At 67.4% G+C, this 16,067-nt stretch overlaps 5 protein-coding genes across 5 annotated transcripts; 2 read left to right on the top strand and 3 right to left on the bottom strand.

Annotated features, from left to right (window-relative positions):
- Positions 1 to 74: 74 nt before the first annotated feature.
- Positions 75 to 2,097, bottom strand: SYCE2 (synaptonemal complex central element protein 2). The gene is made up of 3 exons (XM_075076118.1): positions 1,733 to 2,097; positions 1,250 to 1,448; positions 75 to 494 (listed from the first exon to the last, which is right to left on the bottom strand). Exons 1-3 carry the CDS (start codon positions 1,843 to 1,845, stop codon positions 300 to 302), a joined length of 507 nt encoding a protein of 168 aa, XP_074932219.1. The 5' UTR covers positions 1,846 to 2,097; the 3' UTR covers positions 75 to 299.
- Positions 2,098 to 2,513: 416 nt separating this feature from the next.
- On the bottom strand, positions 2,514 to 5,657 carry FARSA (phenylalanyl-tRNA synthetase subunit alpha). The gene is made up of 13 exons (XM_075076109.1): positions 5,450 to 5,657; positions 5,231 to 5,368; positions 5,049 to 5,147; positions 4,625 to 4,743; positions 4,454 to 4,546; positions 4,249 to 4,377; positions 4,042 to 4,157; positions 3,867 to 3,951; positions 3,676 to 3,775; positions 3,420 to 3,588; positions 3,263 to 3,340; positions 2,758 to 2,872; positions 2,514 to 2,673 (listed from the first exon to the last, which is right to left on the bottom strand). Exons 1-13 carry the CDS (start codon positions 5,603 to 5,605, stop codon positions 2,568 to 2,570), a joined length of 1,503 nt encoding a protein of 500 aa, XP_074932210.1. The 5' UTR covers positions 5,606 to 5,657; the 3' UTR covers positions 2,514 to 2,567.
- An 888-nt stretch (positions 5,658 to 6,545) lies between these two features.
- CALR (calreticulin) lies at positions 6,546 to 9,942 on the top strand. The gene is made up of 9 exons (XM_075076113.1): positions 6,546 to 6,717; positions 7,908 to 8,009; positions 8,099 to 8,302; positions 8,386 to 8,480; positions 8,560 to 8,769; positions 8,846 to 8,959; positions 9,042 to 9,185; positions 9,268 to 9,360; positions 9,477 to 9,942. Exons 1-9 carry the CDS (start codon positions 6,621 to 6,623, stop codon positions 9,669 to 9,671), a joined length of 1,254 nt encoding a protein of 417 aa, XP_074932214.1. The 5' UTR covers positions 6,546 to 6,620; the 3' UTR covers positions 9,672 to 9,942.
- Positions 9,943 to 10,085: 143 nt separating this feature from the next.
- On the top strand, positions 10,086 to 14,128 carry RAD23A (RAD23 nucleotide excision repair protein A). The gene is made up of 9 exons (XM_075076114.1): positions 10,086 to 10,261; positions 10,857 to 11,018; positions 11,105 to 11,283; positions 11,601 to 11,656; positions 12,056 to 12,183; positions 12,270 to 12,345; positions 12,760 to 12,890; positions 12,980 to 13,135; positions 13,651 to 14,128. Exons 1-9 carry the CDS (start codon positions 10,190 to 10,192, stop codon positions 13,762 to 13,764), a joined length of 1,074 nt encoding a protein of 357 aa, XP_074932215.1. The 5' UTR covers positions 10,086 to 10,189; the 3' UTR covers positions 13,765 to 14,128.
- Positions 14,099 to 15,676, bottom strand: GADD45GIP1 (GADD45G interacting protein 1). The gene is made up of 2 exons (XM_075076117.1): positions 14,992 to 15,676; positions 14,099 to 14,524 (listed from the first exon to the last, which is right to left on the bottom strand). Exons 1-2 carry the CDS (start codon positions 15,321 to 15,323, stop codon positions 14,170 to 14,172), a joined length of 687 nt encoding a protein of 228 aa, XP_074932218.1. The 5' UTR covers positions 15,324 to 15,676; the 3' UTR covers positions 14,099 to 14,169.
- Between the last annotated feature and the right edge of the window lie 391 nt (positions 15,677 to 16,067).

Genomic DNA, 16,067 nt, shown 5'->3' with positions numbered 1-16,067 from the left:
TAAGCTGCCTGAATCCAGCTCTGCTGCCGGGAGGGGGCCCTGCTCCAGTGTGTGCTGTGTGTGCAGCAGGGAGTGAGCAGACACTGGGTTTGACATTTAGGTTTTTTTCTTTTTTTCTCTTTTAATTTGTGCTAAACCTGAACACCAACAGCAACAGAAAAGCCCTTTTGGACCAAAATCCTCCTTTCCCACTCGCAGCTGCCCTGGCACAGCCCCACTTTGGGGCAGGTGGGCTGCCATGGGGGCTCCCATGGATTTTTTGGGGGGCAGGAGGGGGCCCTGCGGATTTGGGGCCCTGCTCAGGTCTCAGGCTGCAGGCAGAGGTCATGGTAGGCCGCCTCCACGGTGCGGCAGACCTGCTGGAGCTCAGCCTCGGCCTGCCCCACGCGCTCCATCACCTCCCCCAGCTCCTGCAGCCGCTCCTGGATCAGCTCGTTGTTGAGGTCGTAGAGGTGGAAGAGCCGCTCCTCCAGCTGCTCCGCCAGGCCTGAGACCTGCCGTGTCGGGGCAGAAAAGGGGGGGAATGGCTCTTGCAGGAGTGGGCAGCACTGCTGGCACAGCCAGCGCCTGGCCACCGTCCCCAGAGGGGGTGGCAGCTGCGGCCGCCCGGGCTGGCACACCTCCCAGCCTGGCTTGGCTGCTGTCGCCGCCAGCTGCGCCCATGGTAGCCGGAGCGCCGGCCGCAGTAGCCACCGAGCACTGGGTCACCATGAGCCGCAGCTGCTGAGGCCAGGCCGCCATCTGTGCGTGGGCCTGCGGGAGCCCCCCCTCACGCCCTGCTGGCATGGCCCCCCAGGCTGCAGGGACGCCGGCGGGAGCAAAGTCCAGCGCAGTATGCAGCTGAGCAAGGACGCCGAGGGCAGCCAGCGGCTGCACGGGGATGGGGGAGCCATTGGCGTCCCCTCTGCTCCCCAAAGTGGGGCCAGAGGCAGCTGCCACTGCCCCCAAAGGACTGGGGGAGCTCCCTCCGCCATGGCAGTGAGCGCCGGTGCATACGGCACACCAGGCTCTGCAGCTGGCGCCAGCGCCCTGCGAGAGGCTGCTCACACCGAGCTCGCTCCCCGCGGCACCACGTCTCACTGCCCCCCAGCCTGCCACTAATTCAGGCAGAATAATGCCATTAAACACATCAAGCAGAGACTGCGTGGCTGTGTGGGCCCACTCAGCAGCAAGGGGCTGGCGTGGGCTGGGGTCTCCTTGCCCACCACTCACCCCATGCCAGCAGCTCCCCCCGGTCCCCAGCCCCCACCTTCAGCAGCAGGCTCTCCCTGAAGCCGCTCATCACGGTGTGGTCCTCCTTGCGGCTGTCATTCACCCTGTCAATCAACTGCTGTGCACGCTGCTGCAGGCTCCCGACGCTGGCATCCAGCGACGCGAAGTATCGGGAGGCCTGGCCATCCAGCGCCGCTTCTGCGCCAGGCGGGGGGGCCCCAGGCAGCGCCTCCGTCCTCATCAGAATCACAGCACCCACGTGTCAGGGGCATGCACCCCACGGGGACAGGGTCGTGCTCTGCCCCAGCCAGGGAGGGGACAGCCTGCCCAGCTGGTCACGTTAATTGGGAAACATTGGGAACCCCACTAATGACCGTGGTGGCCCATGGACAAGGGATGCGCGTGTCACATAGGACAACCCTCGCTGCACCACCTGGGGGGTTGTCGCTCCCCGTATGCTCCTTTTTTCCCCTTAATTTAGGTCAAACTGTGAAGCAGTGGAGGGTGGAAAATGTGTTACCTGTCGGGGTCCTCGCTGGGGGGCTCATCCCTGCCCATCCCTGCGAAGAAGGGGCTGCTGCCCACTGCTGCCTCCTGTTCTGGCTCAGGGCCCTCACGCTCTTTCCGTGACATACCCACCCTGGGGGGCAGCCGGGGGCCGGGGCCCAGCCAGGCCCGGCTGGGGCTACTCTGGGCTGCAACAACCTCAGTCCGGGGCGGGGGTCCTGGGGCGGCTGTGGGAGCGGGGCCTGCAGCGCAGGGGCCTGGCGGGGGACCGAGGAACCGGGGCTGACCGGACCCCCGAGGCGAAGAAGCGGGACCCGCGGCCGCCCCTCAGCGCCCTGAGGAGAGCGCAGTAGGCGGGGGTCTCGGCGGCTCACGGACACCTACGCCGGCCAATCGGCGCTCGCCTGGACCGCGGGGCGACCAATGAAAGACGGCTGGAATAAAAGGCGGGAGGGGTAAAAGGCGGGAAGAGCTGGGGCGCCGACTGAGGAGCCGGAGCGCGATGGTGTCGGGGAACGGTACGCTCGGGGCGCACCGGGGGGCCCGGGGGATGGGGGGTCTATGGGCGGGGGAGGCCGGCTGAAGAGTGGGGAGGTGCCCCGCTGTGAGGCCGCTGGGCTGAAACACTCAGGGGGTCGCGGGGGGCTGTGGGCGGGGCTGCAGGGCCTGGGGGTACGGCTCTCCCCCGTGCTGTGCAAGGCCATGGGGCTCTCCAGCCCCCGTGCACAATAAACCCCCCCCAAACGCTGCCCCACGTGTGGTCCCTGCCTCCAGCACAGACACAGGCACCCAGCTGGGCAAAGGGGGTTTATTTGGGGAGAGGGTACCCCTCCCCAGGAGGTCGGGGTCTAGGCGTCCAGGCGGCAGAGGGGGCTGTCGTAGACCATCTGCAGGTTGACACGATGTCCCACCAGCTCCCGAATGTTGTTGATGCCATACTTGATCATGGTAGGGCTGGTGCAGGAGATAGGACGTTCAGCAGGGTGGCCCCCTCCCCACGCCAGGGCCCCCTCACTGCCCCCCCGCCCCCCGACTTACCGCTCCAGCGAGAGCCCCCAGGCGATGACAGATACGTTCTCAGGGAGCCCCATGGGCAGCAGCAGCTCGGGGCGGAAGACACCTGAGTTTCCCACCTCCACCCACTTCTTCAGCCCTGGAGGGGGTGTGATGGGGGTCCCCACCCCACAGGGGGGTGAGGTGGGATCCCCAACCATGGGGCACCCCAGAGACCCCCTACCTCAGAAAGTGTGAGATCAAGCCACCCTATAGTGGAACCCCAGAGCCTCAACACCCTGTAGAGGCACTCCAAAGCCCCCCTCCAGGGGAGAGAGCGAGGCTATGCTGACCTCCATGTCACAGGATGACCCCACACTGTAGAAGCACCCCAGAGCCCCCCACCCCATAGAGGAGAAAATGAGGCTAAGGTGGCTGCCATCCCATAAAAGTCACCCAGTTCCCCCCCCCCACACTCCATGGGGGCACATGCAGACCCTGGTGCTCCTGTGCAGACACCCCCTGCTCCATGGCAGGGGCCCCCCCTCACCCTCGTGATAGCTGAACACCTCCATGCTGGGCTCCGTGTAGGGGTTATAGGCTGGTTTGAAGCGCAGCTGGGTGATGCCTGGGGACAGAGGGGGGTGAGGAGGACCCTGGGGAGGCCCCAGCCCCTCCCCGTGTGCCCCCCCTGTGCCTTCCCATACCCAGTTTGGTGAAGAACTGCCGGAGGATGCCCATGAGGTGGCCAAGGGTGAGGCCGCGGTCGGCCACCACCCCCTCCACCTGGTGGAACTCGGCCAGGTGGGTGGCATCCAGGCTCTCATTGCGGAACACCCGGTCAATGGAGAAGTACTTCACTGGGGAGAACTTCTCCTGGGTGGGTGGGGGGGAGGCAAAAGAGGGGTAAGGTCAGACAGGGCCCCCCAAACCTGCCCTGGGCCCCCCCCAAGCCCATCCCACCTGGCGGGCCAGCTGGTAGAGTGCCCGGGCGCTGGCAGACGTGGTGTGGGTGCGCAGCAAGTTCCTCCGTGCCTCCTCCAGCCGCCACTCGTACTTGTACCTGGGGGGGTGGCTCAGCCAGGGGTGGGGGGCACAGCCCCGGGGGGGCATTGCCCCCCCCCCCCCAACCCACCCTGGGGTCTCGCCCTCACCCTTGCGAGCCATAGCCTCCCTGTGAGTGGACCTTCTTCACCTTGGCCGTGTAGCCAGCGGGCAGCTCAGGGGCCTCGGCAGGGTCTGGGGGGTGGGGATGTCAGTGGGGTTTGGAGGGGGTGTGTGTCAGTGGGGTTGGGGGGCCCCCCCTCTATCCCCAACCCCAGCACCAACCCTGCAGGAAGAAGGTGTCATGCTGGTCACGGGCCGGGTGCTGCTGGGGTTGGAAGAGGGCATCAAAGTTCCAGAAGGAGCTCTCCACAAAGTTGTCGGTTGGCATCTCTGTGAACCTGGGGGCCATGGTGTTGGGGTGGGGGGAGAGCCATGCTCCCCCCCAGCCCAGGGGACCCCCCCAGGACTCCCCCCTCACCCCTCACTCACCCCATCTCCAGGAAGATCTGGCGGAGCTGGGAGCGCACCTTCAGCAGGGGGTGGAGGTGGCCGCAAGCGGGTGGCAGCCCCAGCGCCGAGAAGTTGTAGGGTTTGAAGGGGCGCTGCCGCCAGGAGCCCCTGCAGGGGGTCAGGGTCAAGAGGTCATGGGCAGGGTCAGGGGGATCATGGTAGGGCCAGGCCCTCCCAGACTCACGTGGCGATCATCTCGGGTGTCAGCTCCGTCTCCTGCCGTGCCACTGCGGTGCTGAAGGCGCTGCCTTTGCGGATCCAGTAGGATTTGAGGGTGCTGAGGGGGGTGAGGGAGGATCAGAGGGGCAAGGGGGGCTCAGGGGGTGCCCTCAAACCTGCCCCCCGCCTTGCTCACACTTCCAGCAGCAGCTTCCTCCTCTTGAGCTCAGTGCGGTCGCGCTCAGGCAGGCTCTCGGCCTCTCCCTGCTGCACCCGCTGCAGGCTCTGCTGCACCGTGTCCTGCACCTCTGGCACCTGCGGGGCACGGCGGGGGGCACCAGGGGCGGGCATAATGGGGGGGCAGCCCCCCCGGGGAGCTGGGGACAGGCCCAGCCCCGACAGGGACCCTCGCCTATCCACCCCCAGCTCCAGCGGACCGCTGCCCTTCCCCCCAGGACACGCATGGCTCCAGGGCCTGCCTGTCCCCCTGCTCTGTCCCCCCCACCTCAGCTCCAGGGGACCCCCATCTGTCCCCCCCAGCACACCCCCAGCTCCAGGGGGGCCCCACACATTCCCCCTAGCTCCAGGGGACCCCTGCCCGTCCCCCCCGGGACACTCACGGCGCGGAGGACGCGGGGGCCGCCCGGTGTCCCCTTCTCCAGCCGCAGCCACTTGTTGGCCATGGCCTTGCTGAAGCCCACCGAACCGCCGGGCAGCTTCTGCGGGCACAGGGCAGCTGTGAGCGGCCCGGCGCCCCCCGGTATCACCCGATCTTTCCCCCCCGCCCAGTCCCCCCGCTCACCATGGCGTCGCTCTGGGGCAGCCCCTCCACCGGGAGGCTCCGGAAGAGCCGCACCTCAGGGCTACCATCCCGCAGCACCTCCGCGCCCTCGGGGCTCAGCTCCCACCGCTGGGCCGCCCGCGCCTCCGCCTCGATCACCTGTCGGGACCGGCACCGGGCTCGGCACTAGGACACCGGGACCCCAAGCACCGCCCCGGCCCCGTGCCCCACCGCTCCCACCTCCCCCAGCGCCTGTAGGCTCTTGACGGCGCCCACGAGCGTCTGGTGGTCGAGACCGAGAGCGGCGGCTGCCTCCAGGCTGCAGAGGCCCCCGCCGGGCCCCGCCGCCTCCTGCTCCAGCCGCTGCAGGAGCAGCTCCGCCACGCTCGGCGACATCCCAGCGCCCACCGAAAGCGCTCCCCGCGCTCCCCGGAAGCACTACCGGCGCTCACCGGAAGCGGCGGGGCGGGCGCCATCTTGAGAGTGGCGCGTCGCCATCTTGAGAGTGGCTTTGCAGGAGGGAGGCCGGCCGGAGCTATGGGAGGGCTGTGACGCCGAGAGGCTGCGGAGTGACGTCATGGGGCGCGAGGTGACTTTAACGCGCCCTGGTCCTGTGAGGGTCTTAGCTCAGCGGCAGGCTGGCCGCACCCACCATGCGTCACCCCCAGCCTGTCACTATGGCAACAAAGACCCTGGGCCCGGCCTATCGTGGCACTGACACCGACCTCAGGCACCCCACCGCTGTGACGATGGCCCCTGGGACCAGATCCGGGGGGCGCCTGCGCCCCATCAGCGCTGCCCCCCAGCCCGCACCTCCCTGCTTTTCATGTATGCTATGACATTGCTGGGCCGTGTTACATCATCACTTTATCACAGCTGTGTATAGGTCATAACACCCTAAGACAGCAGGGAGACCCCTTATCTGGCGTGTCCTCCCCGCACTCCGCGTGCTCCCCCACTGTGTCGGGGACCCAACCCCCCTCCTGGTGCCGTTATAGGGTGGCGAACGCCGCCCCCCACGTGGCCCACGGGAGGCCTGGCCCTTTAAGAGCTCCCGACCCCACGTGACCGCGGTGACGCGCCCCACGAGGGGAGATGAGAAGCGCGCGGGAGGGGGGGGGGCGTCTCCCTCCGAACGCGTGGTCGCTCCTCATTGGCAGTTGTGCTCAGCCAATGGGAAGCGGCCATCTGGGACGCCAACGTTCGGGGGCGCCGTCGCCGCCGGCCAGCGGGCGTTCAGCCAATAGGAGCGGGTCCCTCGCGGGCGCGGGCCAATGGGTTAGGGCCGTGGGCGGGCCGAGGGGCGGCGGGGGGATAAAAACTGGCGCCGTCACCGCCCACCTCCGCAGTGCCGGGCGCCGCCGGGCCGGGAGAAAGGGAAGGAGCGGCTGCGCCGCCTGGGACCGCCGCCATGAGCCGCCTTGGCCTCCCCGTCCTGCTTGGCGCCCTACTGGCGATGGCGGCGGCCGGGCCCACCCAGTTCTTCCGGGAGGAGTTCACGGATGGAGGTAAGGAGGAACGGGAGTCTTGGGGTCGGGGGGGTGTTGAGGTGAGGGCGGGGTCTGTGGGGTCCCCTGATGTGAAGGGGACCTGGGTCGGGGTCCTTGAGGTTGGTGGGAGGCTGTGGGGACATGAGGGGGACCTGGTGGGGGGGTCCCTGAGGTTGGTGGGAGGCTGTGGGGACCTGAGGGGGACCTGGTGGGGGGTCCCTGAGGTTGGTGGGAGGCTGTGGGGACCCGAAGGGGACCTGGTGGGGGGGTCCCTGAGGTGGAGGGAGGTTGTGGGGACCTGGAGGGAGTCCCAGAGGTGGAGTAAGACTGGGGTCCTGGGGGGGACCCTGAGGTGAAGTGGGGCCTTGGGGGGCGGTCCGTGAGACAAACGGAGGTTGCGGTGGGGCTGAGGGGGGAAACTCCCCAAGGTGAGGGAGATGGCTGTGGGGACTTGGGGTATTCCATGAGGTGAGGGAAGGTATGGGGGGAGCCTGGAGGCCTTCCCTGAGTAGGAGGTGAGGGGGTTGTGGTAGGGGGTGTACAGGACAGATGGGAGGGTTGAGAGGTCTCATCTAGGCTGAGGAGGAGGGTCATATGGGGGATGAAGGATTTTGGCTGAGGAGGGTCCAAGTCTTTGGAGGAATGGTGAGGGTGAGTGAGGGTTCTAGGTTAGTCTTCAGGTAGAGCTGGGGGAGATAAAGGGGGCTCAGAGATTTAGGAGAGGGGTAGGGGTCAGCAGAAAGGTGTAGGGGGCCTCAGGGCCTGCTTCAACGAGTGGTCCTGGGGAGAACTTTGTGCCCGAGCTCTGCCCTGGCCTGGGGAATGGGGGCCCTGTGAGGACACAGGGGACTGAGGGCCCCCCCCCGGCTTTGGGGGACCAGAGAGGCAGCAGATAGGGGCTGGGCAGGAGCTGGCTCACACTGGTAGTTTGTCCTTACCTGGGAGCCTGAATCCTCCTGCAGCCTGACAGTGAGAGGCACCTCAAGACCTGAGCTCCGCTGGGGCTCCAGCCACAGGGGAAGGGAGGAGCAATGTAGGGTGGTCCAGTTCTAGCTGTGGGTGCAGGTGTGCAGCTCTCCTCAGTGGGTTCCTCTGAAGTGTAACAGGCCTTGGGAGCTGTCCTGCTGCCAGCTCTGCATGGCAGGGGCAGAAGTGACTCCCCAGCTGTGGGGAAGGGGCTTGAGCTCTGGCATCCTCCCCTCCCACAGATGCCTGGACCCGCCGGTGGGTGGAATCGAAGCACAAGCCTGACTACGGCCGGTTTGTCCTCACGGCTGGGAAGTTTTACGGTGATGCTGAGAAGGACAAAGGTGAGGTGACCCCCCAAGGCTGGGCTGTGCTGGGTGGGGAACCCCAGGGCCTGGAGGCCTCCCTACCCCAACAATCCTGCATCCCGCAGGGATCCAGACGAGCCAGGATGCCCGGTTCTACGCCATATCCTCCCGCTTTGAGCCCTTTAGCAACTGGGACAAGACGCTAGTGGTGCAGTTCACAGTGAAGCATGAGCAGAACATTGACTGTGGTGGCGGCTACGTCAAGCTCTTCCCGGCCAGCCTGAACCAGGAGGACATGCATGGTGACTCGGAGTACAACATCATGTTCGGTGGGTCCCTTGGTCCCCCTCTGCCCCCTGGGGTGCTGTGTGTGGGCCCCCCCTCACCCCCTGTCCCCCCCCCCCCCCCCCAGGCCCTGACATCTGCGGCCCGGGCACCAAGAAGGTCCATGTCATCTTTAACTACAAGGGGAAGAACGTCCTGATCAACAAGGATATCCGCTGCAAGGTGGGTGGCAGGCGCAGGGGGGGCCTGCCCTGCCCCATGGAGGTGTTCCTGGCCCCACTGAGCCACCCCCTCCCCACAGGATGATGAGTTTACCCACCTCTACACGCTGGTGGTCCGGCCTGACAACACCTATGAGGTGAAGATTGACAATGGGCGGGTGGAGTCGGGAAGCCTGGAGGAGGACTGGGATTTCCTGCCGCCCAGGAAGATCAAGGACCCTGAGGCCCGGAAACCTGATGACTGGGATGAGCGGGCCAAGATTGATGACCCGGAGGACACCAAGCCTGAGGTTCAGGGGGCTTTTGGGGGCTGTGGTGGGGGTGTGAGGGGCTGTGGCAGTGGCCTGACCCTGCCTGGCCCTGCAGGACTGGGACAAGCCTGAGCACATTCCTGACCCCGATGCCAAGAAGCCAGAGGACTGGGATGAGGAGATGGATGGGGAGTGGGAGCCCCCTGTCATCCAGAACCCTGAGTACAAGGTGAGGCTGGGGGTCTGGGTAGGGGGGGTGTGGGTCTTGAGGGGCTGGTCCGTGCCCCCCCTGACCCTCCTGATCCCCCCAGGGCGAGTGGAAGCCCCGGCAGATCGACAATCCCGACTACAAGGGCAAGTGGGTGCATCCTGAGATCGACAACCCTGAGTACAGCCCTGACCCGCATCTCTATGCCTATGACAGCTTTGGTGTCATTGGCCTTGACCTCTGGCAGGTGTGTGGGGTGGCAGCCCCCTCCCCAAACCCCTCATGTCCCCTCCCCCAGCCCCCCCTGCTAAACCCCCTCTGTTCCACAGGTGAAGTCTGGCACTATCTTTGATAACTTTCTCATCACTGATGATGAGAAGCTGGCAGAGGAGATCGGGAATGAGACCTGGGGGGCCACCAAGGTAAGGGAGGGGGTGGGGCTGGACTTCAGGACCCCCCTGGTGACTGCCTGGTCCCTATTTGGGACCCCTGGTGACCCCCTCAGGCCCCCCAGTGATCCCTGCCCTGTGTCCCGCAGGAGGCGGAGAGGAAGATGAAGGAGCAGCAGGATGAGGAGCAGCGGAAGAAGCAGGAGGAGGAGGAGAAGCAGCAGAAGGAGGAGGAAGGGGACGAGGAGGGGGACGGGGAGGAGGATGAGGAGGAGGATGAGGAGGAGCCTGAAGCTGAGGCTGAGCCCGAGGGGGCGGAGGCGGCCCCGCGGGATGAGCTGTGAGGGGCGGCGCGGCCCGGCTGGCCCCGCGGCGGGACCGTAATGTCTCTGTGAGACCTGGACTCTTTTCTATGGCGCCGCCGCCCGCCCGGGGCGGGCCCGGGGAGCGGGGGGGGCCGGGGCGAGGACTCAGGAAGGGGCGCCGGGCCTGGTAGGGCAGGGGCGGGGGGGGTGAGACCCCGCCCAGTACCGGCGAGGGGTGGGGCTCTGCGGGCGTACGTGGCTGTACGGGTGTCGCGATTCGGTTTCTATTAAATTAAGGCTCCTCCCGGTGCTGTCGGCTCCGATCCCTCCGCCCGCGCCATCTTCCTCCCGCGCCGCCATTTTGTGTCGCAGTGCGGCTCACGTGACGGGTGCCACCGCCCTTTTCCCACGTCACGTGACGAGGAGCGGACAGGCCCGCGCTGTGACGCAATTCCGGCCTCGCGTCACGTGGCGGAAGCGGCGGGGCGCCTAAGATGGCGGCGGCGTGAGTTGCATGTTGTGGGGCCGCCGGGAGGAGCCGGAGCCGCCGCCGCGCCATGGCGGTGACCGTGACGCTGAAGACGCTGCAGCAGCAAACCTTCAAGATCCGTATGGAGCCGCACGAAACGGTGAGCGCGGCACGGGCGGGAGCGGCCCGCGGGAAGGGCGGGCGGGCGGGGCCGGGCCTCACCCCCCGCCGGCCTGGGGCGGCCCCGATCCCGCTCCTGCTCCCGCCCGCGGCGGGGCCGCCGCCCCCTGCAATGGGGCAGCCCGTGGCTTCTGCGCCCCAAGCCCGTTTCGTGTCTCTGCTCCCCTCCCCCCCTTCTCGGTCAGGTCGGGGCGGTTCACGGGGGTTGGGGGGGAGGCGCTCCGTGTCCCTTCTGCTCCGTCAGCCGTTGGGGGGGGCGGTTCCTGTCACTGCACAGCCTGGGGCTCCCTAGTGCTCCCCCCGCCCCCGCGGCTGCTGCTCGGATGCCTGGGCACTCTGCCCCCCTAGGGAGGGATTATTTGGGTGGAGTTGAATATCGAGGGTGGCTGAACCTCCCCCCGGGCTCAGAGCAACCTCCCCAGCTACTCCCTCACCTCTGGTGCTGTCACTCCGCTAGCCCCAGGTGGGACAACAACCACCCCATCTAAGGGGACCTTGTTGGTTTTGGTGGGACCCCATGATTTTGGGGTGACCCTGTTTGGGGGCTGTCGCTGATCCTCTGTGCCCCCTCTAAGGTGCGGGCACTGAAAGAGAAAATTGAGGCGGAGAAGGGCAGCGACGCCTTTCCTGTGGCTGGGCAGAAGCTCATCTATGCCGGGAAGATCCTGAGCGATGATGTCCCTATCCGCGAGTACCGCATTGATGAGAAGAATTTTGTGGTTGTTATGGTGACCAAGGTGGGACCTCCCCTGGTTCTGCCCACCCCCCCTCCTCAATGGGATCCCCCTCAAACCCTATGCCTGCTCATGACACTTTCCCACAGGCTAAGTCGACGCTGGGCACCGCAGCCCCTGAGGCCGGAGCTGGCGGCACCTCGGAGCCTCCTGCAGCACCGGGGCCCCCCCCAGCCACTGATGCCGTCCCACCACCACCAGCTGCCCCCAGTGAGGAGACACCATCCCACGATCTCCCTCCGCTCACCCTCTCAGAGCCTGCGGCAGGGTAAGGGGGGCAGAGCCCCGAGGAGGGGGGAATTGGGGGGTGTGTGGGTGGTCTAATTCTGTCAGACCCCGGGGTTGAGGGGCGTAGGGCACATGAGATGCTGAAGCAAAGCATATGGGGGGGCTGCAGGGGGCTTAGGGGCTAATACAGACAAGATTTGGGGTGTGTGTGTGGGAGTAGCAGGAGAATGGGGGCTGGGGCTGGGGCTGGGCCAGCGTGGGGTGGGGTTAGGGGGCCATGGGGTTTTGAGGGGGCCAGCTGTGCCCTGGAGCTCCCAGAAAGGCCCCGGCTGCCACATCTCTCTCTTGAATCCACAGCTCTGTTCCCCCCCCAGGTAGTGCGGGGCGCTCAGCCGACGCCGCCTCCACCCTCGGTGGGTGCCGGGGAGCGGGGGATGGGGGAACTGGGGGTCTTCTGGGCAAGGGGAAGTGGGGGATGGATGTGGAGGGATCCCTGGGCTGTGGAGACTGGTGATCCCCATGGAGATGGCGGGGTGGGGGTGTCCCAGAACATGGTGGTCCCTGAGACGGGGAGGACTCTGGGACTGGGGGAGGCAAGACGGGGGGTCCTGAGTGGGGACGGAGGAGAGGGGGAGGTGTTGTGGAAGATGTGTTGGGGGTCCCCGCGTGATGGGATGGGACAGATAAACGGGGGTCTTTGAAGTTCAGAGTCATTGTTACGGGGCAATGATGGTAAATGGGAGAGGTAGGGGGGTGGGGATCTGTGGGGGCCCAGAGGGGTCCCAGGGCCAGCGCTGATGCAGGACCGGCAGTGACGGGTTCGGAGTATGAGACGATGCTGACGGAGATCATGTCGATGGGGTACGAGCGGGAGCGGGTGGTGGCCGCGCTGCGCGCCAGCTACAACAACCCCCACCGTGCCGTTGAGTACCTGCTGACGGTGAGCTGGGGGCTGGGGGGGTGTTGGGGGGGTCCCGGGGGGTGTGTGGGGGGCTCTGGGCCCCCCCTGACCCCCACTGCCCCCAGGGCATCCCCGGCAGCCCCGAGCCTGAGCGCCCACCAGTGCAGGAGAGCCGCCCCCCGGAGCAGCCAGCGCCTGAGGGTCAGTGGGGCGGGGCTTATGGGGCCACACCCATGGTCTCTCTGGGGGGGTGCTGGGAGGCCTTTCCCCCTCAGGGCAGGGCTCAGGGCTCCACCCCCAGTGAGCAAGATCCTGGCCTCGGGGTGTGGCCTTGGAGGCTCCTTCCCTCAGGGGCCTGGACTAGTGCTGAGAACGGCCCCCGGGAGCCCCACCCAGTTCCCTGCGTAGAGGTGTGGCTCTGCTGGGTCCCTCATTGGGTGAGGGTGTGGCCTGGGTGGAGGTGGGTGGTGCTGTCTGGCTCCACCCCCTGGGGCAGTGCTTGGGGCTTGGCTTGAGGCTTTTCCTCCTGGGGATGGTAGGGGTCTGTTCTTGTCAGACCCCTCCCTGTGGGTGTAGCTTGGTCAGGCCCCACCCACTGACCCCACCCACCCACAGGGGAGAACCCACTGGAGTTCCTGCGGGAGCAGCCACAGTTCCAGAACATGCGGCAGGTGATCCAGCAGAACCCGGCCCTGCTGCCCGCCCTGCTCCAGCAGCTGGGCCAGGAGAACCCCCAGCTGCTCCAGGTACCCACCCCCACCCCCCAGATCCCTCTGGGATCCCCCCCGAGACCCCCACCTCACACTTCCCCTCCCCCCCCCCCCCCCCCCCCCAGCAAATCAGCCAGCACCAGGAGCAGTTCATCCAGATGCTGAACGAGCCGCTGGGGGAGCTGGGTGACCTCGAGGGGGAGATGGGCGCCATCGGGGATGAGTCCCCACAGATGAACTACATCCAGGTGACGCCTCAGGAAAAAGAAGCCATAGAAAGGGTAAGGGCAAGGGGGGCATTGGGGTGGGGAGCAGGGGGCACAGGCTTTGGGCCGTCAGCAGGGTGCAGGGCGAGCTCCTTGCTGCTATAGGGACCACAGTCAATAGCGTGGCTCATCTGTGGACACAACTCGCAGCACGATGCCCAGGCATCACTAGGAACCTGAGTTTGCAGTGCTGAGGGAGTTGGGGAAACAGCCTATTAGACCTGTTATTAGGGCTTAGTGTGAACACCGGAAGGAAGCAAAGGATCCTTGTGGCCATTAAGAACAGCAGTTGGGCTCTGGTTCCCGGGCTCTGGCGTTAACAGCAGTGGAAAGCGGCTGTTAGTCAGAACTGGAAAAGCAATAGCTGTTTTCAGCCATCGTTAGGGACCAGAACTCGTACTCCTGCTTGGTAACGTGTGTAGAGCTACTGTGAGAGTTACCGTTATGGTCCAGAGGTAACAGTGGTGACAAGAAGCTGTGCCTGCCCTGGGGTGTCAGTAGGGCCCAGAGTGAATGCTCCCCTCCTGCAGTTGAAGGCACTGGGCTTCCCAGAGAGCCTGGTGATCCAGGCTTACTTCGCCTGCGAGAAGAACGAGAACCTGGCGGCCAACTTCCTGCTCAGCCAGAACTTCGACGACGACTGAGAGGCCAGGGCAGGCGCCCCCCGGCCTCCCCCCCTGCCAGGGGGTAGGTGGCTGTGCAAGGCGCCCCCCAGGGGCTGTGGGTGTGGCTCTGCCCTTCAGGCAGGGGTGGGACTAGGGCCTCCATGGGGCCCCAGCCCTGCCACGCCCTGAGGGAGCAGCAGCAATGGGTGGAGCACCTGTAGTAGCCACCCCCCCCCCTCACCCCACCCCAAAAACCAGCGTGGGGTGAGCTCAGCAAACTGCTTTCTCCTGTCCCCCCTCCTTCCCCGTTTGGCCCTGGTGCGGGAGGGTGGGGGGCAGGGTGCAGCACCGCAGGAAGAACCACAACTTGGGGGAAAAGATTAAACGCAGAATTTTAAACCCATTTTGGGGGTGCATGGGTGTGATTTGAGGACAAGGTGGGGGTCAGGAGGAGTCGGCCCCTCTGCCCTCGGGGAGGGCCCCTGGGTGGGGCCGGGAGGCGGCAGCGGCCTCGGCGGCAGCCATGGCACTACGGGTAGCCTCCACCCGCTCCTGCCGCTGCCGTCGCTTCTCCTCCCGCCGCTGGCGCTGCTCCAGGTCCTGCAGCAGCGCCTGGGCCTGGGGGCTGCCACGGCGAGGGGTCCCGGCGCGAGAAGGCCCTGCCAGCCCCGCCTCAGCCAGCAGGCGCTGCCGCCGCGCCACCTCCTGCCGTGCTTTCTCCCGCGCCTGTGCCCGCTCCTGCCGCCAGGCACTCACCCGCGCTGGCATCGCTGCCAGGCTGGAGGCGATCAGCTGCTGCCTGGGGGAGAGAGGGGAGAACCCTGGGATCGGGATGCCCTCAGTCCCAGCCCCCCACTCGCCTGGTCCCAGTTCTCCCAGTGCCTCCTGTCCCCCCAGTCCCAGTGCCCACAGTTCTCCCCAGGCCCAGTTCTCCCAGTTTTCACCAGTTTCCTCTCCCTTGACTGTGGTCCCATTTCTTCCAGTGCCACCAGTCTACCCCCAATGCCCCCGGTTCTCCCAGTGTCTTCCCCAGCCCCATTTCTCCCAGTTTTCACCAGTTTCCTTCCGCTCCCCCATCCCCGATCCCAGTTCACCCAGTGCCACCAGTGTACCTCCACTACCCCCAGAGCTCCCCTCTGACCTGATGCCAGTTCTCCCATTTGCCCCGGTTTTGCCCGGTGCCCCTCCAGACCCTGATCCCACCTCCCCCGGTGCCCCCACCGCCCCCAGGCCCGCTCCCCGTTGCCCCAGCGCCCCCCGCCCCACCTCTCCGCCCGCCGCCGCGCCTCCTCCTGCTCTCGCCGGTCCAGCGCCGCCTCCATCTCCCGCAGCGGTGGGTTCCACTCCCGCTCCTCCGCCTCCACCGCCCGCAGCTGCTCAGGGTCGGGCCAGAGCCGCCAGGCCGGCACCGCCGCCGCCTCCCCCAGCCGCCCGAAGCGCCGCGCTGCAGCCCGCGGGTCAGCGGGGTCCGCCGGCGCCGGGCCGGTGCCGCGCCGCAGCGGGGCCGCCCGGTAGGGTCGGGCTGGGGCAGCGATCGCCAGCGAGACCCGGGCCTGGCCCAGCGCCGCCGCCAGCGCTCGCCCCAAGGGCGCCGCCATCTTCGCCGGGCGGCGGAAGTGACGTGCGGAAGCGGCTGAAGGCGCGGGCGGAAGACGGGCTGGGAGGTGACGGGCGGGGGAGGGGGCGGGGGCAGCCCGGGGGACCCCAACAGGGATGGGGGACCCAGAGAGCGCGGGCGGCTTGTAACGGGGAGAGCCCCTGCGGGGTACCCAGGGCGTTAGAGCCCCCTTCGGTGTTGGGTTCGGTGTTCGGGGGACCGTGGCGGGGCCCCCCCTCGGGGCGGGGGGCAGTGGGGACCCCGAAACGGAGCTGGAAGCGGGGCGGGGGGGGACTGTCCCCGCCGCGGTGCTCCCACACCGCCGCCCCTCCCCCGGTGTGTGTGGGGGTGGGTTTGGGGGGGGATTTGGGCTGGGCGCGAGTTCCCCTCCCCCCCCCCGCCCCCCCTCCCCCCGCCCCCCCCAAACCTTTTCAGTCGTAGCCAAATCCCGGGGCGCGCTGCCAAGGCCTCGGCGGCGTTAACCCCTCCTTGCCCGCCGCCGGGCCCCGAGGCCCCCGCCCGAGCCCTCCCCCCCGCCCAGGAGCACCCCCGGACGCCGGGGTCCCCTGCGGGGAGGAGGCGCGGGGTGGGCCGTGCGGCCGGGGATGGGAAAAGGGCGTGGGGGGCGCCCGGACGCCTGGGTCCGCTCCCCACGTGGGCCCCACGGGGGGGCCAGGGCCCCCGGGCGCCTGGGTCCGCTCCCCCCCCGCCCCCCGGCTCTGGCTGGAGCTGCCGGGGGCCCGGG

This window comes from Phalacrocorax aristotelis, chromosome 28 (genome assembly GCF_949628215.1).
Source record: "Phalacrocorax aristotelis chromosome 28, bGulAri2.1, whole genome shotgun sequence".
Taxonomy (NCBI): Eukaryota; Metazoa; Chordata; class Aves; order Suliformes; family Phalacrocoracidae; genus Phalacrocorax; species Phalacrocorax aristotelis.
Note: the sequence above shows the minus strand (reverse complement) of the source record. Positions and strands in the feature narration are given on the sequence as shown.